At 42.9% G+C, this 23,586-nt stretch overlaps 1 protein-coding gene across 1 annotated transcript in view; it reads left to right on the forward strand.

The window, feature by feature from the left end:
- The window catches only part of smarca2 (SWI/SNF related, matrix associated, actin dependent regulator of chromatin, subfamily a, member 2), a 33,065-nt gene extending 10,442 nt beyond the window's left edge, over positions 1-22,623 (forward strand). Inside the window, exons 17-34 of the mRNA XM_058070369.1 lie at positions 1,924-1,990; positions 2,081-2,191; positions 3,280-3,522; positions 3,729-3,842; positions 5,197-5,301; positions 5,669-5,755; positions 6,223-6,269; positions 6,891-7,057; positions 12,660-12,823; positions 13,473-13,700; positions 14,300-14,377; positions 14,464-14,682; positions 14,763-14,986; positions 15,824-15,929; positions 16,326-16,427; positions 16,689-16,812; positions 17,447-17,580; positions 21,910-22,623. Coding sequence (XP_057926352.1) covers positions 1,924-1,990; positions 2,081-2,191; positions 3,280-3,522; positions 3,729-3,842; positions 5,197-5,301; positions 5,669-5,755; positions 6,223-6,269; positions 6,891-7,057; positions 12,660-12,823; positions 13,473-13,700; positions 14,300-14,377; positions 14,464-14,682; positions 14,763-14,986; positions 15,824-15,929; positions 16,326-16,427; positions 16,689-16,812; positions 17,447-17,580; positions 21,910-21,945 — 2,356 coding nt within the window. The 3' untranslated portion in view covers positions 21,946-22,623. The remainder of the gene's footprint in view (positions 1-1,923; positions 1,991-2,080; positions 2,192-3,279; positions 3,523-3,728; positions 3,843-5,196; positions 5,302-5,668; positions 5,756-6,222; positions 6,270-6,890; positions 7,058-12,659; positions 12,824-13,472; positions 13,701-14,299; positions 14,378-14,463; positions 14,683-14,762; positions 14,987-15,823; positions 15,930-16,325; positions 16,428-16,688; positions 16,813-17,446; positions 17,581-21,909) is intronic.
- Positions 22,624-23,586: the final 963 nt, after the last annotated feature.

Below are 23,586 nucleotides of genomic sequence, written 5' to 3' on the forward strand. Positions count from 1 at the left end.
CTACACGCGATAACCAGCACACAAAGCTTTATAGTTCTTATAGAATCGGCAGAATAATATGACTTAAAAAAATATTTTTTTCCTACTTCAACTCTGTGCTACTAAAATAATATTACAATACAATTATATTATTTTCTAACTATTTGTACTAATTTTTATTTTCCGTTAATATGCTGATACTGGCAGCATCGCTGCTATCCAAATCAATATCAATTTGTATATATTATATACAAATATATATATAATATATATATATATTATATACATATATATGTATATATATATATAATATATACGTATATATATATATATATCTTTGTAGGGCATATATAAGATGAATGGTATTCAATGTGCAGAAACATACAGCCGGGGAGCCAGCATGCAAATCTCTGCTAAGGTGAAGCCGTACAGTAAATGATGATGAGGAGTCACAGTGTGGGCTCCTTCTTAGCCTTTCTTCCTAATTAATTCATGAAACGCTCCTTTTCTCCCACCTCGAATCCCTTCACATAGACAAGCCTCTAGCTCAACACCTGCTGTTGATGCATGCTTCACTCTCCAAGTTCATACAGCCAGGCTCGGATTCTCTGGTGGAATTCATCTTTTTACTTCCAATTACGATGTCATTCTGGAGTCAATTGGCAGCTGCTGGTGCTGAAGGATGAGTGTTAGATGAGTCCTTATCTGTTTTCATTGCTGTTTTGGCAGTGAAGCTTAACAGTAATCTTATTATAGTATTTTTCATCATTTTTAATGGGGGCCTATTATACTCATTTTTCGGCCCTTTGTACTGAGTTGTGGACTCCTATAGAGCAGCTACACCATCGCCAGCACAGAAAGCTATGGATGGACGATTGCACAATTTTGCTTGTCCTTCTGTATAAGTGACAAGATCAATAAAGGGCCATCTCATCCATTGAAAAAAAATTACAAAGATTATTTAAGGAGAAAATGGGCTGTAATTTCATGTAAATAAAGTAAAAATTCAAAGAGAAAAATAGTTGTATTTTAACGAGAAAAAAGCCACAATTATACTTGTAGATATGAGGATAAAAATGTCATTTTAGTAGCATAGAGTGGAAATATGAAGGAAAAAGTCGTAATATTATGAGAAACAAACACATTTTTTTTGTAAAATTGGATGGGGGTAAGTTACAATATTATGGAAAGTCATAACATTACAAAAGTAACATAGAACTAACTGACACCAATAATGCAGTTTTTCACCTGTATCAAAGCTGAGATGCATTTTTTTCCTGAAACATATATAACTTCTCGGCATAAATGAGCAAAGCATCAAAGTTGCATCCTTTCATTTTTTTCACGATGTGGCCCTTGCTGCCCGACAGGGACCACGCCATTTTGTGTGTCCGTAGCTTTAAGGCTAATGAGCTGTCTTTGTCCCTACTTTAGTAGTAAAGTAAGTATCCACTTTTTAATACCAGGGGCGTCCAAAGCTCAGCCCACGTCACATTGTAGAATTGGAGGAACCCCCCCCCCCCCCAAAAAAAAAAAAAAACCCAGCAAAATGGGAAAAATAAAGTCAATGTCAAGACAAGATTATTTTGCTGCAGTAACGATTAACAGAAGAAATGCTTGTCATGTGCTGAAAAATAACAAAAATGATCAAACTTATAACACATACGTCTGGAGCTGACTGGCAGATAGTTGTCAGAGCTTCAGGCTGCATTTTAAGATGTGTAGCGAAGCCTGCTTGTCAACAGGCTCTACCGTTAGCTCACCATTAAAAAGTCACTGTTGTAAAGGAAAAAGGGGACCACACTCCATGGAAAGTCAACAGAACTCTTTCGAAGCCAGCTAGTGCTTCGTACATGGTGGTAGATTTATAAATGGGCCTTTTACTGTCTGCCTCTCTGTGTTTTCTCCCTCAAGGTTATAGAGATAATTTTTTTTCACTTTCAGGACTTTGTCCAACTGGGTGTATGAACTTGACAAGTGGGCACCATCCGTGGTCAAAATTGCATACAAGGTGAAAAGCAAATAAAATCCAGGACCCCACTCCATTAAAAAATAAATAAATAAATAAAAAAACAACATCTTCGCTTTTCTCCTCCACAAGGGAACCCCTGCCTTGAGACGTGGACTTGTGCCACAGCTCCGAAGCGGAAAATTCAACGTTTTGCTGACGACGTATGAATACATCATCAAGGACAAGCATATACTGGCCAAGGTGAGATATGTTTCCCCGACGTCTTTAATCCTCTCTTCTTTCCCATCTCATACATTTTAAGTCTACAGTCAAACCCTTGAGGATGCCTGTTAGAATATCAAAATATTTTTTTTACCCCAAAGGAGGCAATGGAAATACCATAAATGCGTAGATCGTCCTTATCGTGTCACGTTCAGTTATGGGCAGGTCGGGGGGGAAGAGGCACGGTGGCAGGAAGGTTCAGTAAAGTCACATGGAGAGAAAGGGGACTGAAAAGTAGCAAGAACAAAGTAGGCCCAGGAGGCACGGCTGGGGCTAGCGTAAACTCACCATGGGGGGGTGGAAACAGGAATGCGCCCCAGCAGGAGAAGAAAAACCAAGGAACAGGAAAACGGCTAACAAAGATGCGACAGAAGGTGGCCAACACGCAGGCAGCATGAGACCGAGGAAAGAATTATGAGAAAGAAACAAATGAATAAATAAAGTTGTATTTTGAGGAAAAAGATTTAATGCTACGAGAATGAGCTCTTAGTATGATGAGAATAAAGTCATCATCTAAAGGAAGAAGTTAAAATAGTTGGAAAAAATATTTTAAATTGAATAAATTTTAAATAAATGAATATTATTTTATGTGCATAAAGTCCAACGACAAAGACAAAAAAAATGTAATTTCACAAGAACAGACATGTAATATTAGGAGGAAAAATAACTCATTTTAGAGGCAAGGGGTTGAAATAGTCAAGAATTTTTTTTTTTTAAGTGGTAACATAAGAAACAAACAAAACAAAACAAGGTTGGGGGGAAAGTTACTTAATATTATAGGAATAATGTAAAAATGTTAAGGGAATAAAGTCCTAATATTATTAATGGCAATGTTTAAGAAGAAAGTTGGAAGTATTTAGTATATTTAGTAAGTATTTAGAAAAAAGGCAGCAAAAATGGACATAAAAAAGAGCAAGACTGCTAATACCAACAGTATACACATATGTACACATATAAACACACACACACTGTGCCATGGAGCAGGAAGACCACAGCATCTCGCATTGGCTGTCTTCTTAGCTTGTAATGGTGCGGAAGTAACCACATAATGGATTTCTTTGTCCCAGATCCGCTGGAAGTACATGATCGTTGACGAGGGTCACCGCATGAAGAACCATCACTGTAAGCTGACCCAGGTGCTGAACACACATTACGTGGCCCCCCGCCGCCTCCTCCTCACCGGCACGCCGCTGCAGAACAAGCTGCCCGAGCTGTGGGCGCTGCTCAACTTCCTGCTGCCCACCATCTTTAAGAGCTGCAGCACCTTTGAGCAGTGGTTCAACGCTCCCTTCGCCATGACGGGGGAGAGGGTATGTGCCGTTGGAGCCTACACATTGTCATTGTGTTGCATCCAAGCGCTCCATACTATACACGCTGAAATACATTGGCGGTCTCAAGGCTGTTTTAAATGCGACACACAGTAATAACAGATGCACATCACTCTAGCAGCCAGCTTCGGAGAACCTTGCAGGGAATTCACTTGTGGCGTCACCGGCACACTCCCCTCTGTGTTTAGGTTGACCTGAATGAGGAGGAGACCATCCTGATTATTCGCCGCTTGCACAAGGTGCTCCGCCCCTTCCTGCTGCGCCGCCTGAAGAAAGAGGTGGAGTCTCAGCTGCCGGAGAAGGTGAGAGTCAGGTTTTCATTTAGCGACAACTGAGGAATGTGTTTGCTCTGCTGTAAACTGATTTTATGGAAATATATTGGTTGTCTTTTTTTTTTTTTTTTTTTTCCTCAAGCTACAGCGCCTCCCCCAAAGTCCTCTGCCACTTCACCACTTCACAAATTTCAGCAGAACACATTTAAACTGCCATACATGTTTATATATGTCTTGTTGGATTTATAGATGTTTTTATTTGAATCCCGTTCACATGCGGTGTGTTTATAACAGTACTTAACATCCAATCACACGCCAAGAGCGCTGTCTTGTGCCTCCAGTATCACACACTTGTCGCATTGCTTTGGTTGTAAATTCACTGTAAAACTGCCAAGCGCATCAACACAGGACATGACTGCTGTAGAGTCCTCCCTCGCTACATCGCCCCCTCAGTCTATGGCAGTTTGAAAATAAAATATGAATTAATGATAGCTGTTTTACGGTTGAATATGAGAAAGAAAACTGCATACTGTATTTAAGCAAGTTGTGTTTTGGCCTAAAGGGAGCATTTTCAAGCATAAAAGTATGCCTATTGACGTAACTAAATTAACTAAAATACAAATACTATCACTCCCACATGAGATTGAGTGGGAGGGGGGTTCTCCTCTCATTCTGTGCGGAAGTGGTAAGTTTTTTGGCCTCTTTATCCTTCTTCTCCATTCCGTTTGAAACACTTGAAGTTTAGAATAAGTAAATTGGAGAGTAGTTTGCTATGCTAGCAGTGGCCACCCGCAATGTCCCTGCAGTGACACTGTAGCCTGTGCACAGTGATGATAATAGGATTGTAAACTTGACCGTTGGGGTTTTTGTCATGTCTAAGGGGCTCTGTTTCTTAATATTGTTTCCTATTTGACCGAAATTCACTTATCACGGTCTGGAACCAATTAACCATGATAAACGAGGGACGACTGTATCGGCATTTGCGATACTACCTACAGAGATTTCCAATTCATGAGACGTGTCTGTGCTGTAATGTTGTCAGCAAACCTAGCTAGAAGAATATCAGCAAACGTAGCTGTAGCTGTCCCACACATTCACTGCAGCCTTCCTCCTCACTCACGTCGGACATCTGAAACTCTTTAACGGGTCGCCACAGTGTCATACTTGCCTGTAGGGAGGAGTTTATTACAGCCCCATATAGGACGTTATGTGCCCTCTGAAGAGTCTGTGAAGCTGTGAATGTGTCTGAGGACTTGTGCAGTGATGCATGAGTGGAGCCAGCTGTGTTTGCTGATGTTGTTCTAGCTACATTTGCTGGCATTCTTTTATTAAGGCAAACAGAGCCTCGGTGCTCCGCTTTGACTGTCGTGGCCTCTTTGAATAGGTGGAGTATGTCATCAAATGTGACATGTCGGCCATCCAGAAGGTTCTCTACCGGCACATGCAGAAGGGCATCCTGCTGACAGACGGCTCGGAGAAAGACAAGAAGGTATAAACCTGCCCAGACCAAAACAGACCTGCAGTGACCCTGGCGGTATCTGTATTTTTGTTTCTGTTCCAACATCATAAGCTCCGCGAATCATATTGTCCAAAGGAAGCAGCGTTTCTCTGTCAAGGGCAGTGAAGGCATGATACATTGCACCTCAGCTCTTCAGAGAACCACTGCTCTCATGCAGGACAAGGAGTTAAAGTTAGATGTCCCACTGTACACACACGAAGATAAAAGTGCCATACGGCACATGCCTCCACATCCGTCCATGTCAAACAGTGGCTATCATGTTTTGAAAAGCACTACCGCCACAAAGAGCGGTTGCTTTGCTTCAGCAGTTCATGTGTTTGTATTTACATTGTCTCAGGGTAAAGGAGGAGCAAAGACCCTGATGAACACCATCATGCAGCTGAAGAAGATCTGCAACCACCCGTACATGTTCCAGCACATCGAGGTGAGCACATGCTGATTGATCATCTGCCAAAAAGTATTTTGGACGGGTCCGTGTTCTATTTTTCCACCAATTTAAATGTGTGCATCGGAGGCACGATCATGTATTGCTGGGGTTCAACCATGTTCTTTTCCATGTTCAATTCTTGCAGTCTTTCAACTGGTCTTGACATTTTGATCAGGCATCATTTTAAGCCTGCCTTGTCCCCAAAGTGGAAGGTGTATACACGGGGCGGGTGAGATTCAGTATCATGTCCATGAGGAAGGAGGTTTGCCCTTGATGATGTTGTGTCAGATCGCATCTTCAGCCTCTTCTCTCAAAAGTGGAGCAAACAAGGGACGGAGATGATAGATTTTTCTCATGTCTGCTGGAGAGAAACATTCAAAAGTCACTTTGGCCCTTAGGGGCCCTTTTGAGATACCACAGCCTATCTTTGATTGCTTGACACTAATGAATATTCTTGGCTGTAGGAATCCTTTGCTGAGCATTTGGGATACCCCAACGGCATCATCAGCGGGTAAGTCGCACCTAAAAAGTCATGATTTTCCTTCCTGAGCAAAATGCATCAACATGAAATTAGATATGTATTGAAGCAAAAATTGCCTGTAAGTGCCTTGCCTGTAATTTAGTAACGTTTTCATCGGGAAAGATGACGTTACAGATAATTACAGATGATTTCTACCTTGGTTAGCTTATAATTATTCATAGCATGTCACTTTGAATAGAAAATCGTTTCCATTGTGTTTGATCTAGTTATTAATATTCTACATGGTGCTGCGCCGTCTCATTCAAGGCAGTAAAAACGTTCTAATTTCTAGTACTTTTTAATCGACCGAGTGTCACATGCTCAGGCCCACATTGTGATGGGAATTGGCTTTGAACTTATGTATAGCGAATGGGCTAATTAAACTAAAAATAATAATACGCTGCTGCCTGTCTTAGTGGTGGCAATGAGCCAGACGTTTTTCTCACCCCTTGACCAAGTGTTTCTTCCTTTGTTCTACATGAGGGCAGAGGGGGACCAGGGTGACGCGTGTCACCAGCAACAGTAATAACAAAGCTCTCGGCGTTGTCATGAATGCTTTAACACGACAGCACATAAAACGATGACACTTGTTCGGTTGTAATCCCAATGCAGGCCGGATCTGTACCGAGCCTCTGGGAAGTTTGAGCTTCTGGATCGCATCCTGCCAAAGCTGCAGGCCACCAACCACCGGGTTCTGCTCTTCTGCCAGATGACCTCGCTCATGACCATCATGGAAGACTACTTTGGCTACCGCAACTTTCAGTATTTGCGCCTGGACGGTAAGACACTTGTTTTGTTCCATGTCAGTCCTGGCTTTCCTCTCAATTAAAACGTATATTTTTAATATTTTCACACGTCACTGTTGATCTGGTTTGGAAATTTGGAATGCCCGCAAGGCATGCTGGGTAGCCCAGCTGTAATAACAACATGAACTACGAGCATTTGGATATCTAGAGTACCTGTATGTTAACTCCTCGTTTACTTCTCTGACATCCTCCTCGACATATTTTGCAACCTAGCAAAAATGAGAGAGTAAGAAAGAATACCCAGAAGGCCTTGCGGCAGGAATATATGGCTGTTTTTTCTGGCATGGGCATTGCGTGTAGATATTTGTTTGTATGCTGGTTACTTTGTGTATTGTGTGTGTTGTATGTTGATGGCTTTTTTTGTACAAGCTACAGATTGCATCTGATGATTTTGAAGACTCAAACGTGTTGTTAGTTAGCATCATTTTAACAGAATAGTCCAGCAGCAACCTGGTGCTTGTGCACGTTTTTGCTCTGACAGTTGAAATCTTCTATTTCGGAATGAAGGAGAAGAAGTTTTAATCTTTTAATTTAATCATTGATTAATGGGAAAATAATTCATGAATGAATGTTAATTTGATGGCTAAGGCATTTTGGCATTACTCCCTTTTGCAACCTACCACTGTCACAAATAGATGGCAGTGCTCAGGACACAAGACTTTCAACAGCGAATGGGATTTATTTGATGCATGCGGTGGCTAAATTAGCTTTGAAATTAGGACTTACATTGATGGAAATGCAAAGTACACAGGTGATGCACAGATAACCTAATGGGTTATCACGGGAAAGTGTTGTTAATGCAGACAATTAGCGGGTTGTCAGCTAATAAAAAAAAAACAAATCTACAACTTACTCTCTTCATGTCAATGATGTGTTTTCGAATAGTATTTTGCTGCGAGTCTCTTTTTCTCAACAGTGGGAGACTTGGCAGTCAGCTGAATAGCGATTCAATTGGGGCCCTATGAAAACTGTTTTATTTTTCTCAAATTCTAGTTACCCTTTGCATTTATTTGTGGCAGTAAATAACATGTCTGCTAATTTAAAAAAAAATATTTATTGATGCAATTCATAATAATTATAATAATTATTCAACTAATTCAATCTCAGCCATTTTTCAAAAGACATCCATCTAAGTATCGGCCATTTTTTACGTTTAAGGCACACAGAATATTGTCTCGTAGGGCTAGATAAAAATGGTAAAAGAAAGATTCATCAGAAAAAAGGTAGTTTCTACCTTTTCCCGTTCTTTAGTAATCAGCAGTAGAAGATTGGTTTCAGCAAAATATCAATTCTCAACAAAAAAGCCGGAAAAATAGCTTTTTGTGAAAATATGCATTTCAAGCGTTCACTCAAGCGATACACTTTTAGCCATATATATTTAGCAAAAATGAGTGTGTGTGTTTTCATGCACACACAAACACAAGATTTCCCTTCTATGCATAACCTTGTGCACGCTACATGCCTCCATGCTCGACCGCTGTGGAGGGCTTTATTTCGTAGGAATGATTTATAAAATGCACTTCTGCCGTCTTGTGGCCATTTTTTCGGCTTAACTGCACTGTCATCATCATCACCTCTTTTTGCCTCTTGTGAACAAAAAAACATAAGAGAGGATCGATAAAAACGTATAGATAGATAGATACAGTGAAGAAAATAAGTATTTGAACACCCTGCTATTTTGCTATTTCTCCCACTTAGAAATCATGGAGGGGTCTGAAATTTTCATCGTAGGTGCATGTCCACTGTGAGAGAGATAAACTAAAAAGAAAAATCCAGAAATCACAATGCATGATTTTTTTAACAATTTATTTGTGTGATACAGCTGCTAATAAGTATTTGAACACCTGAGAAAATGAATGTTAATATTTGGTACAGTAGCCTTTGTTTGCTATTACAGAGGTCAAACGTTTCCTGTAGTTTTTCACCAGGTTTGCACACACTGCAGGAGGGATCTTGGCCCACTCCTCCACACAGATCTTCTCTAGATCAGTCAGGTTTCTGGGCTGTCGCTGAGAAACACGGAGTTTGAGCTCCCTCCAAAGATTTTCGATTGGGTTCAGGTCTGGAGACTGGCTGGGCCATGCTAGAACCTTGATATGCTTCTTACGGAGCCACTCCTTGGTTTTCCTGGCTGTGTGCTTCGGGTCGTTGTCGTGTTGGAAGACCCAGCCACGACCCATCTTCAATGCTCTGACAGAGGGAAGGAGGTTGTTCCCCAAAATCTCACAATACACGGCCCCAGTCATCCTCTCTTTAATGCAGTGCACTCGTCCTGTCCCATGTGCAGAAAAACACCCCCAAAGCATGATGCTACCACCCCCATGCTTCACAGTAGGGATGGTGTTCTTCGGATTGTACTCTTCATTCTTCTTCCTCCAAACACGCTTATTGGAATTATGACCAAAAAGTTCTATTTTGGTCTCATCTGACCATAAAACTTTCTCCCATGACTCCTCTGTATCATCCAAATGGTCATATGCAAACTTAAGACGGGCCTTGACATGTGCTGGTTTAAGCAGGGGAACCTTTCGTGCCATGCATGATTTCACATCATGACGTCTTAGTGTATTACCTACAGTAACCTTGGAAACGGTGGTCCCAGCTCTTTTCAGGTCATTGACCAAGTCCTGTCGTGTAGTTCTGGGCTGATTCCTCACCTTTCTTAGAATCATTGAGACCCCACGAGGTGATATCTTGCATGGGGCTCCACTCCGATTGAGATTGACCGTCATGTTTAGCTTCTTCCATTTTCTAATGATAGCTCCAACAGTGGACCTTTTTTCACCAAGCTGCTTGGTAATTGCTCCGTAGCCCTTTCCAGCCTTGTGGAGGTGTACAATTTTGTCTCTGGTGTCTTTGGACAGCTCTTTGGTCTTCGCCATGTTACAAGTTAAAGTCTTACTGATTGTATGGGGTGGACAGGTGTCTTTATGCAGCTAACGACCTCAAACAGGTGCATCTGATTCAGGATGATACATGGAGTGCAGGTGGACTTCTAATGGGCAGACTAACAGGTCTTTCAGGGTCAGAATTCTAGATGATACACAGGTGTTCAAATACTTATTTGCAGCTGTATCACACAAATAAATTGTTAAAAAATCATGCATTGTGATTTCTGGATTTTTCTTTTTAGTTTATCTCTCTCACAGTGGACATGCACCTACGATGAAAATTTCAGACCCCTCCATGATTTCTAAGTGGGAGAAATAGCAAAATAGCAGGGTGTTCAAATACTTATTTTCTTCACTGTATATAGATATAGATATAGATATAGATATAGATATAGATAGATATAGATAGATAGATAGACAGTATAATAATGTGGAGAATAAATAGATGACATCCAATATGAACAACAATGTACAGCGTAAACAGTAAATTGCACAACTTATTTCAATAATTTTGAATAAATAATAATAATTTAAAGTTTGGGATGTGCGTGTGGGCAGGTAGAGGGGCTTATTTGGCATTCAGCAGTCTGATGGCCAGGGGGAAGTCGCTGTCTCTAAACCTGGTTGTTCAGCGGATGCTGCAGAGCCTTCTCCCCGACGCCAGGCGAGAAAACAGTCCATGCTGGGGGTGTGTGGGGTCAGAGTAGATTCGACGGGCTCTTGATACGCAGCGGCTATTTGCTATGTCCTTAATGGGGGGAGAGGGGCCCCAATGATCTTCTCCGCTGTCCTCACCACTCTCTGCAGTAACATCCAATCCGAGGCCTTGCAGCTCCCAGACAAGATGGAGATGCAGCTGGTCAGCAGGCTCTCAATGGTCCCTCTGTAGAAAGTGGTAAGGATAGGAGGGGAGAGGGAGGCTCTTCTCATCCGCCGCAGGAATTGCAGTCACTGCTGTGCCTTCATTGCCAGAGAGGAGGCGTGGAGTGACCAGTCGAGGTTGTCTGTGATATGCACCCCCAAGTACTTGGTTGCGCTCACAACTTCCACGGCTGTGTCGTTGATGCAGAGTGGAGTGTGGCTGGGTCTGGATCTCCTGAAGTCGACGATGATCTCCTTTGTTTTGTCAACAAGGTGTTTCACTTCCTCCCTGTCAGCCAGTTCGTTGTTGTCCTGAATGAGGCCCACAACTGTTGTGTCGTCCACGTATTTCAGGATATGGTTGCTGCTGTATCTGGGGCGACAGTCATGGGTCATTTGGGTAAACAACAGGGGGCTCAGAACACATCCCTGGGGTGAGCCGGTGTTCAGGGAGATGACACTGAATGTGTTGTTGCCCACTGTGACATACTGGGTTCTATCTGTGAGGAAGTCAAGCAGCCAGTTGCACAGGGAGGTCTTGAGGCCCAGCGGCTCCAACTTGCATACCAGGTCCTGGGGGATGACCGTGTTGAATGCTGAGCTGAAGTCCAGGAACAGCATCCGTACGTGGGTGTTTCTCTTCTCCAGGTGCTCCAGGCTCAGGTGGAGAGCAGTGGAGATGGCGTCTTCAGTGGAGCGGTTTGCCTGGTGTGCGAATTGGAACGGGTGGAGTGATGGGGGGAGTATGGAGGTGACATGGTCCTTAACCACCCTCTCAAAGCATTTCATAATGGTGGATGTGAGTGCAATGGGCCGAAGGTCGTTTAGACATGTAATGGATGGTTTCTTGGGCACTGGAATTATTGTGGCAGACTTGAATGAGTTAATACAGTATTGCATCCTTTCTTTGTCATTGTTGCCACTGGCAAAATAAAGTTTGAAGTATCTTGTGATTTCCACTCCGAGTGTCAGAAGTGTTTTATTAAGGCCGACAGGAAGATGGAGTACAAGTTTTCCAAGTAAATATCTCTGGTTTCAATGCAATGCCTGAAGTCTGAGGCAGCGCAGCGTAGCGCGCAGAGAACCCGCGCCTTATAGTAGATCATTTTTCAATAGGGATTAAAGGATGCGGCTCCGCTTTCGCAGCCATCCATCATCCTTCACTCAAAGCGTCATCCGTCATGCGGAGGTGTCGGGAGAAATCCCATCAGCATCCGCTGGAGCGACATCCACAGCGAGTCTGTCGAACAAGCAGCCAACCTGAAGGCTCTATGAGCAGATGCCATCCATTCCAGCGTCCGCACTCCTTTACTGTTTACTGAGAGATGCCTCATTTCCTTTCTTGTGTGTGACTGATGGATCATGACCATTTCAGTGTGCTTAGCGACAGAAAAGAAATGCTTTGAAAGTCCAGAACTGATGGGCTTGAGGTGTAGGCAACTAATCAATTCAGGGGTCGGATATAAAGGTGCATCAACACAATAACGAAGGCCATTAAATCTGAATAAAAAGCTTTTATACTCGCCAGAGAGCACTTTCACCCAAAAGAGATTGGGTTTGAATATTGATTGGAGGCATGCTTGAGTAATTGAATGGCTCTGCGAAGCAGTCCACAAATGGTTTTGTCACATTTTCAACCGGACTTAATTAGAGCACTCACGGGCGCCTATTCACGTCCGTAAACAACTTCCGTCACAGTGGAGTCGCGTCACAACTTGACAGTCTGGACTCTTTCCTGAAAACAATAAGCCTTGCAATCACAATGTCGAGCTTGGCGCTTGAAAGCGGGCCATTCAAAGCCCCCGTCTGTCTGATTCCTTCAGGAACCACCAAGTCTGACGATCGAGCGTTGCTGCTGAAGAAATTTAACGAGGCGGCGTCGCAGTACTTCATCTTCCTGCTCAGCACGCGGGCCGGCGGCCTCGGACTCAACCTGCAGGCCGCCGACACCGTCATCATCTTTGACAGCGACTGGAACCCACATCAGGTACGTAAGGCATCGTCCAATGCAGGAGGTCCGCACAAAGATTCAATACAAGAATGAATTGAAAGTCATAATAAAGATTGATGGGCGGCACGGCGGTCTAGTGGTTAGCGCGCAGACCTCACAGCTAGGAGACCAGGGTTCAATCCCCACTCTTGGCTGTGTGGAGTTTGCATGTTCTCCCCGTGCATGCGTGGGTTTTCTCCGGGTACTCCGGTTTCCTCCCACATTCCAAAAACATGCTAGGTTAATTGGCGACTCCAAATTGTCCATAGGTATGAATGTGAGTGTGAATGGTTGTTTGTCTATATGTGCCCTGTGATTGGCTGGCGACCAGTCTAGGGTGTACCCCGCCTTACGCCCGAAGACAGCTGGGATAGGCTCCAGCACCCCCCGCGACCCTCGTGAGGAAAAGCGGTAGAAAATGAATGAATGAATGAATAAAGATTGATGTTATGACTGTTGATTCCACATGTTGAAGGATACCGCCTTTGGACTGGGAATGCTGACAGTTTTGTTAAGCATTTCTCCGCTTTTTGCAAATGATGCTAAAACCTTGAGGATAACTGTATTACATGTCCAGCGGGATACGTGATGGTGGCGTCTCAATGCCACACTGTACATCATTCATCTTTCTGCCTGACGACAATAGGACCTCCAGGCTCAGGACCGTGCTCACCGCATCGGCCAGCAGAACGAGGTGCGTGTACTTCGCCTCTGCTCCGTCAACAGCGTGGAGGAGAAGATCCTGGCAGCGGCCAAGTACAAGCTCAACGTGGACCAGAAAGTCATCCAGGCCGGCATGTTTGACCAGAAGTCCTCCAGTCAAGAGCGCCGCGTCTTCCTCCAGGCCATTCTGGAGCATGAGGAGCAGAACGAGGTGAGCTCACACAGCATGTCGGGACAAAAGGAGGCACGTGTTCTCCCAAGGTTCCCTCAATTCTTTCATTGAATTAGCATTGTATCCACACAGTTTTTAAATACAAGCTTATTTATTCCACCACAGGTTTACGCTGCATTCGTACAGTGGAACCTTGGTTGGAGGCATTAATTTGTTCCAAATCACTTTTACACATAACAAATAATGTCAATCCAATGAATCCCTTCCAGAAAGCCAAAAATGTTGACACAAACCAAGTTTTGGAAAGTTCTGGAAATATTCCAGAAACACATACTTCCATATAAATGATGCATGAAAGGGATGAATGAGCATTTAAGGATACCTTTACCTTCATTGAAGATGGGATTCTTAACGTGACTGATAACAGGAAGTTGGTGGCGGTGGTTGATCTCGCTGACACATCCTGAAATAGAAGTAACCTGAGATGAACATTTATCCCTTTCATTCATCATTTATACGCATTTGGAATTAAACTATAATTGTAAAAGCATCAAAACGTGTTTTGTGTCTACCGTCAAAACATACAACAAAAAAGAAATCGGGAAGGGGGCTCGCACTTTCTCCATGCGTGTTTGCAGGAGGAAGACGAGGTGCCCGACGATGAAACCCTCAACCAGATGATCGCTCGCAATGAAGATGAGTTTGAGCTCTACATGGTGAGAAAGCACCACGTCCTCGACACGCTCATTCCTCGTTGTTGCATCATAGGCGGCCGGCTGACATTTTGTTTTAATTTTGGTAGCGCATCGACATGGATCGACGGCGGGAGGATGCCAGGAACCCCAAACGTAAGCCTCGCCTGATGGAAGAGGACGAGCTGCCCTCGTGGATCATCAAGGACGACGCCGAGGTGGAGCGCCTCACGTACGAGGAGGAGGAAGAGAAGATGTTTGGCCGAGGGTCACGCTGCCGCCGAGACGTGGACTACAGCGACACGCTGACCGAGAAGCAGTGGCTGCGGGTAAAGTGTCAAAACAATCGATGTGCCTGCGATCTATTTTTGGAGACACCAGAGGAACTGATTATGTTGCGCAATGGCAGGCCATCGAGGATGGCAACTTGGAGGAGATGGAGGAGGAGATAAGACTGAAGAAGCGCAAACGCAAGCGGCGGCAGGACAAGGACCCATCAGACCGGGAGGACTGGGGCGCCAAGGCCAAGAAGAGACGAGGACGCCCGCCGGCTGAGAAGCTCTCCCCCAACCCACCGAAACTCACCAAGCAAATGAACACCATCATCGATACGGTCATCAACTACAGGGACGGGTCAGTACTGTCAAAAACTTTATTCATCGTGGACCTTAAATGTTTGATGCCTGATTGTGGGTTTTTTTATCTCCCCGCGGGGGTGTTGGCCTTTGGTCTTTGTACCGCAAGGCTCCCCATTGACAGCGTACATGCAGTGCAGTCACGCTGCAAGTTCATCTGCTTGCGTGGACGCACAAGTCTGTCTGAGCGTTTCCAGGAAAACCACAACCTGCACTTCCAGAAGTCAAATTCTTTCCTCTCAGAGCATCTCAATCATAGTCCTGGCACCTCTGCTTGCTTAACTACAGAGGAAAAGCTTCTGGAATTTCCTCTCCTGGGCTTTGCATCGCCTTTCTCACCAAACCTACCCCCCCCCCCCCAACTACACACAGTCCCCATCCTTTTGCCATCAGCGGAAACACGCTCATGCTCACGTTTCCATCCATTCTACACAAACCAGCAATTGGATCTGAGCCCGGAAGGTCCCTGGTGGCTTGATGCGAGGCTGAGTGGCATCACACCTCAAACACTGAAGCAGTAAAAAGAAACATTAGCACTTTTAAGCTCAATTCACATTCACAGAGCAGCCTTACGGACCTTATGCACATTATTAGGTGTGCCACGAGAATACAATCCAAGCTAACTTGGTGTAGGGGTGTGCGTTAAAAGTGAAAGATGGGAAGTGTTCCTTGTGTTGTACTTTATTTGGTAATTAAATACAAGCGGTCAACAAAGGTGAGTTGATGTAAAATTGTAAATAAAGACATGTAGGTAAGACAAAAACAATAGATGGCATTGTTCAACTACTAGTTGGGACTATTACTGCTGACACACCTCTTTGTGTCATGCCGTCAGTTCCGGAAGACAGCTCAGCGAGGTCTTTGTCCAGCTACCGTCCAGGAAGGAGCTTCCAGAATACTATGAGCTGATCAGAAAGCCTGTGGACTTCAAGAAGATCAAGGTATGCTGGGCGGTTTGAGAAGGTTTCAAAATCGGACGGCTGACTGATGATCTTGAATGTCTCCGAGCTTCATAGAAAACTTTATTTGGAATTTTGCCCATCCACCACACGTCTTTCCCTTTTCTGTATTCAGGAAAAATACAGCTAAACAGTTCATTTGGTTGTCGTATATTGTCAGTCAGTGAGGCGCTGCGTCACTACGGCAGACAAATAGTTGACCTTCTTCCTTAGGGCTTTATAGTCAAAATTGGTGTGTCCCGTTATGTGCTCCCACATGCTAGCTGTTTTTCTCTCCGTAGAACATGCAGAAAAGAGAAAGACGTACCGTCATGTTTCACATAAGGATTGTTGATGATGCGCAAAATTAAGCTTTAACAAAGCTGTGTTGCGCCACAGGAACGCGTCAGGAGCCACAAATACCGAACTGTGGGTGACCTGGAGAAGGATGTGATGCTGCTCTGTCACAACGCCCAGACCTTCAACCTGGAGGGATCCCAAGTGAGTAGGCTCTGCGGTGTGATTGGGTTTGTAGTCAATGACTCAGGTATCCTCTCAGGTTATCATCACATTGATTGGAACTCATTCAAATGAGGAATGTCCACAGTGCTTCCATGCACCCGATTGTACACATACAGTATCCGTCACTGGACTATTCGGCCCATTGAGCTTCTTTGACTGAAGGTTTTTTCCGTCCTTTTGAATGTGTCATCCACCACCGACCGTCCCTTTCTTTCCATTTCCATTTCCGCTGCCACAAAGATTTACGAGGACTCCATCGTCCTGCAGTCCGTGTTCAAGAGCGCCAGGCAGAAGATCGCCAAGGAAGAGGAAAGCGAGGAGGACAGCGAGGACGACGAGGACGAAGAAGAGTCAGAGGCTGAGGGTGAGACGTTATGTTCACCATACACGATACACGAGAGTGAATCTATGAGAAAGAGACATATTTTTTTTGTCACTTTAACTTTTATTGAACATGTTTTGCTTGCTATGCTAGTGGTGGCCATCTGTTATGTGCCTGCAGTGATCCTGTAGCCTCCTCAATGTGCTGTCAACAAAGAATAATAGTGTTAACATGAATATAGGGGTGTTATTTCATGTCTATGGGGCTCTAATAGAAGGTCATAAACAGGGTTTCTATGCTCTAACTATGAAAATATTTTGTTTATTGAATCCTAATTTGTGGAAATTGACTTATCGTGGTCGGTCTGGAACCAATTAGCCGTGATAAAGGAGGGATGACTATATTGCTTTATCCAAACGGGATGAAAGCTGGATCTTAAATATTTCAAAGGTTAGATTTTTCCTACCTTACATTAAAACAAAAGGTCATATAATTATAATGGTGGCACCCTAAGGACGGACTCACACTGGCGCTGCTTCCTTGCCGCCAAGACTAAATATTCCTAAATATCCTCATATCAATATTTACCTACCAGTCCATTCATTATCCCAAATGTTATACATCCATCCGTGATTAAAACTGCTTCATCTTGATGTCCATTTTTACTGCCTCACAGCAAAGCCGGTGTGGGTGAAGATCAAACTGAACAAAGAAGCCCGAAGCGCCGAGCGAGGCAAGAAGCGTCAGAGCAGAGTCAAGGCCAAGCCTGTGGTCAGCGATGACGACAGCGACGACGAACCAGATGGCAATGTAAGCCACACCCACGCTCCTGGTAATGTAGCGCTCATACCGCGTGGAAACGCGATGTACGTGTAAGACCAGCTCTTGTATGTGGTGACACTGCGATCTTAAAAGTGGCATCATAGCTTGTGTGTGAGTGGCTGGAAAAAAAGCTCTGGCCTGTTGTTTCTCTACACACTAAATTTGAGACAACTTTTTCAGAGGCTGCATTATATTTGGACTTTATATGAGGCTTTATATGCCTTCTTTTTTCCCCTATATTCTAATGGAGTACTTCCCTCCGATAACCGTGCAAATCCACCATGCCCTAATGTTTGTGCATGAAACGTGGACATATAATATCGTCTTGGATCAGATTTCCCTCCATACATCCCACCTGAATCCCATTGACACGATCGGGTTTTAATTATTTGTCTAGCCAATGCACTCCTTCAGGAACCAGATCGAATCCATAAGCAAGCTGGTGCTTGTTAACATTTTTCTTCCAATATATTGTGTCATTGAGGCGCCAGTCCACATGCTGCATGACTCATTGTTTACCCTCTTACTACTTGTCAGCTGTCACATCAGGAGCCTAAGGCAATGTGATCATATTGTTGTCGTTGGTCTCATCTCAAAGCAACATCAACATTGACTGACTTGACACCTCAGCCGCTGAAACAATGCCGCACGAGATCATCCTCCTCTTCTTGCAGCACTGGAACTGCCTGCATTTGCATTTGGGCGGCAAGCGTAAAAGCATGCTTAAGTGTCGGATGTTACAGTGTGAAAGGGGTGGCTGTCACGGGTTTGGAAAAAGACAGACTAATTGCTACACATTACCAATTACCATTGCCACTGTCACATTAGTGCGGTGACAAGCAACTGTACTATTGTTGTACAGAAAGGCTAGCCGAAAGGCATTCGCTCATGCATCCCCGGATTGCCACAATACCACGACCACGACATACGCTCATTATCTTACAGGTGATTCTCTGTCAACGTCCAGATACCTAAAGTCACTCACACTGTACACGGAACACACAAAGGATGTAAAAAAATACAGTCATAAAAATATTCAACCCAAAATGAAATGAAACAGCCAAAAGAACAAGAGAACAATTCCTCACTTTTTTCTCTGTGGGTGTCTTACGTATATGCTGGAGGGGGCTCATGGGGAGAACGAGGTCCCAATTATGTTGCTTAGTTATCACTGACCATTTCATAGGAGCAGATCCTTCCACATGCTCAAATATCGATGGGCGCATGCGGCCAGTGTTGATTACGCCACATCATGCCACCATACCTGATTTCACTTCACTTTTCACTTTCTTTTGATGAGCATTTTTTCAGGGTTTTCCCCCCTACTTTTTCTACAAGGGAGATAGAAAGACAAGAGAGATAGAAAGACGAATTACGAGATAGAAAGTAGAAATGATGGGATATAAAGTCGACATTTTGAGATAAGAATGTCGAAATTATGAGATACCAACTGCGCATGTGCCGCAGGTGCCGTCTTTTTCACAGTCGTCTTCGTCACTTGGCAAAATGGCTGGACCGTTGTGAACAGCCACATCGCTTTTATTATTTTGATGCCTCCAAATTATTTCCAATATGCATTTGCTTGCCACACTTAAAGTACTCCTCAATGTACTCACAATCCATGTCTGAACAGGGAGAAGAGCTGCTGCTGTTCTACAAAGGATTTTCTATCTCAAAATTTTGACTTTTTATCTCAAAATATTGACTTTTTATCTCATAATTTTGACTTTTTATCTCTTTATTTCGACTTTCGATCTCATAATTTCGACTTTCTATCTCATAATTTCGACTTTCTATCTCATTATTTCGACTTACCAATGGGATCATTTTTTTCTTCCATAGTTTCCCCACGTTGACGAAGAGAATTCACATCAGCTTTTGCTTGTATTTGACCAAAACCTGAACAAATGTCATGAATATACCCCTCCTAGTGCGAACTGCTGTTCTTCTGTAGTTGGAGAGGAGGCAGACTTTTTGCCATTCACATTGAAATCTGCACCATTTTCATCAAGCAGTTCTCTCATTAGTGAATCTGAAGATGAATACACTAGGACCTTTTTCATGATCTCTCCCATCAAACAATGCCACAAAGGGATATATCTGGTAGGAGCAGCCTTGGTATTCCTCCCACTCGGATGGATGGCGGTCGAGTCTGAAAGCAATGGCGACACGGGACTACATATGATAGACTGCATTTTCTGAATGCCATATGTTTGTAGCCATTTTATGGTAATGGTCATGGTTTTATGTCATTTGAACATGCATCAGATTACAATTGAATGCATCACATAATCAGTTCACAGTTCCACATGTCCAAAAGGAGTAGGAAGAAGCAAAGCTTATTAAATCCTACCCCTCCATCTACTACTTTTACAATCAGTAACTGTTACATTTGTTCACTTCCTGCTTTCCTAATATAGTTTAAGTTTTTTTTTTTAATCACATACCGAAGTACGAGGTGATATGACCATACAATGACATAATGGGTACCATAGTAACTGTCCATATAGTGATATATATAGCACATCATGACTGGTTCAAGACTCTTCATCCTTGTATTTAGCAAACATCAACTGCTTGTATTGTTTCTTGAATTGGCTCATCGTTGTGCATTGTTTGAGGGTCTTACTCAATCCATTCCATAGTTTGATTCCACATACTGAAATGCTATGGCTTTTTAACGTAGTCCTAGCATATAAGTGTTTCACATTTAGTTCTTCCCTGAGATCATATTTCTCCTCTCTTGTAGAGAAGTATTAGATGACATTTTTAGGTAATTGGTTATTTTTAGCCTTATGCATTATTTTAGCTGTTTGAAGATGAACTATATCAGCAAGTTGAAGTATTTGTGATTTTAGAAATAAGGAGTTAGTATGTTCTCTGTAGGCGGCAATGTACTTTTTTGCAGTACATTTAGTGAGTGATGATTGCTTTTATAGTTATTAGCCCATATTTCCACACAATAAGTAAGATATGGTAGAACCAGAGAGCAATAAAGAGTGTGGAGTGATTTCTGATTGAGAACTAATTTTGCTTTGTTTAATATTGAAATATTTCTGGCCACCTTATGTTGTATATTTGTAATATGAGGTTTCCAGCTCATATTTTCAGCTATTGTGATCCCCAGAAATGTATTTTCCTTCACCCTTTCAATGTCTACACCGTCTATTTGTATTTGCTGGTGCGTGTCCTTTCTGCTGTTACCAAACAGCATGATTTTAGTTTTACTTAGGTTCACGGACAATCTATTATCATCAAACCATCTTTTTAGTGTGACAATTTCTTCTCTGACCTTTCTAATGATTTTGTCTATACTCCCTCCAGAACAAAAAGCAGTGGTATCATCCGCAAATAATACCAGCTTTAAGTCTTTGGTGACTTTGGAGATATCATTGATGTACAAGTTGAACAGTTTTGGTCCCAGTATTGACCCCTGGGGAACTCCGCACGTAATATATGAAGTTGCAGATGTGTATTCTCCTAGTTGTACGTATTGCTTCCTGTCAGCTAAGTAGCTTTTGACCCAGTTCAGAACTAATCCTCTTATTCCGTACCTTTCTAATTTAGTTATTAGGATGGCATGATTGATTGTATCAAAGGCTTTTGTCAGATCCATGAATACTACGGCTCCACACTTCCTGGGATCTACAGCGTTAGTGAGTTCCTCCGTAATTTTTATCAGTGGCATGGAGGTAGAAATGTTAGCTCTGTATCCATACTGACTTTCTGACTTTCGTTCGCATTAATAAATTTATCCAGCCTGTTGTTGAATAGCTTCTCAATAATTTTGGAGAATTGTGGTAGTTTTATGCTTGGAAAAAACCCTGCAAAATTAGCTTCAGTGTGCATAGTTTTGTCGAATAATGGTCCGTATTCAACCCCGAAATAACATCATTCACGATCTAATATATTTTTGAATAACCAGGCTAAAGTGAAGCTGTGAAAGTCCAACCTCCAAGTGGCGAGGGACACTATACAGCGGGTTCGCTGATGACTCAGTAAAACTCCTGCTTTAAACCAGCCAGGGTAGTTGTGACCATTTTAGTGGACTCTGCAGCGCCCCCGCTTCATCACCATGTGTCATTTGTCCTGTCTTTGTCCGCCTCCGCCTGCCGAGTGTCAGTGGGTAGGTGAAGATACAAAGAAAGGCCTCACACTTCCCACGACGACAGAGGGGATTTTTTTTTTCTTGTCCCAAATTGTCAAACAAACTCGCATCGGTACCCTCGGCGGACAATGAAGCCTCATCTTCCTCCATCCTCCCACAGCGGCAACATCTTCTAAATCTCCATCACTGCTTTTTGTGTGTCTCTGCAGGACCAGTCGGACGCCAGCAAGAGCGAGGACGAGTGAGGACGTCGAAACTGAAAGAAGGTCCTCTGTTGTCCAGGTCATTTTTTTTTTTTGTATCTTTGTCTTCATTCGTCCTGTTATTTCACACATACCATACCCCCATATTCTTGTTTTAAAGACACTTTTTTAGTAAATTTTTAAGAGGCTTCCATTACGTACTATGCCTACTAGCTTACTCAACTCTTGCTTGCACTTTGACAAGATCACCTGATGATATGAAATTTAATATAGGAGATGATTAGCAGTGTGTTCATTTGCCATCATCTCACACCGTGCCAAGTTGTCTCTCCAGCAGCAAATGTATGAAGATGCATTGCTGTCTATTGGAAACCCGCTTGCGTCATCAACAAAAGAGTTTTATCCAATGAGTGGATTGTTGCAGACCATTATAGGTGGGGAAAAACAACATGAAAAAAATCAGTATTATGGCTTTTAAACGATATATTTGAATCTGTATTTTGGATTTATTTGTGCATCCGGTATCGGGGCAATCTGTGTCGATTTTCTATGTGGTTTGTAGCATGTATGAACTCCCTTTGCAGTATCCTCGCCGATATCATTCATAAGTGTGACTTAAATGTTTGCTTTCTTTGCACAGCATCTTTGTGGTTGTATCGCATAGACCAGAGCCAATTAAATCTCATCAATTTGGAGCACATAAAAAAAACTTGGTTTTCTTTATTGGCGTCAGTGCAACAGGGCATCCTCGTACGTATAGTTTCTGTTCCTAGGTCAGGTTTACATGTAGTAGGTTAGATCTTAACCGCCATTACTATACATTGATGAGACAATAGCCACCGCAGCAAGTACACATTCCAGAAAGGAACAACAAGGAAATGCTAATGAGAGTCTGTTAGCCTATTTATGTCTAATATGTCTTATTTTCTCCGATTACATCTAATATGTCGGGTAAAAGGAGTATAACACTGACTATAGGGATGTTATTCTATGACTTAAGTATAGGTATGTTAAGTCTAGAGGGCTTTCAAAATGTAAAACAAAATTATTTATAAGACTAATAATATACAACAATCAAAAACAATAATAAAAAGAACATTATGCAATTAAGAAAATAAAGTAGACACGAGCAGGAGACAGCGGTGACAAGAGGGGAAGTGGGCGGGGCTGAAGATACATGGGAAATAAATAAGACGGAGTGTATAAAACAGGCATACGGACACCACGTGAATTTAAGCTATCCATGTGTCACAAATAGTCCAACTCTGAGGTGATAAAAGGCAATTAAAATTGCAGCTGCAAACAGGAAACAACACTTTCCCTTCGCGTCCTGACCCATAAGTTGTACGCTTCGCCTTGCGGGCCTCTGAAATGTCACCGGAGCCGCCATCGAGACGACAGGGTGACATTTTAAAAAAAACTCTACGAACTATGGCGTGTTTGCACGCCATTCAAATGTCATCGTACTTCAAGGAGGATGTTATTAAACGTTTGATACAGATACAAGACCTTGTAATCCAGCAACGCATAGTTGAGTGGAATAAGTCAGGACACACGATAAAACACTTCGCTGAGCCGGTATAAGTAAATATATGCAGCTCTTCTACTGCTGAACCGCTGCGCACTAAAGGGTGAAACTTTGTCCAAACATGCACTGCAACAATATTGTCTGTGTTTGTATTT

This window comes from Doryrhamphus excisus, chromosome 4 (assembly GCF_030265055.1).
Source record: "Doryrhamphus excisus isolate RoL2022-K1 chromosome 4, RoL_Dexc_1.0, whole genome shotgun sequence".
Taxonomy (NCBI): Eukaryota; Metazoa; Chordata; class Actinopteri; order Syngnathiformes; family Syngnathidae; genus Doryrhamphus; species Doryrhamphus excisus.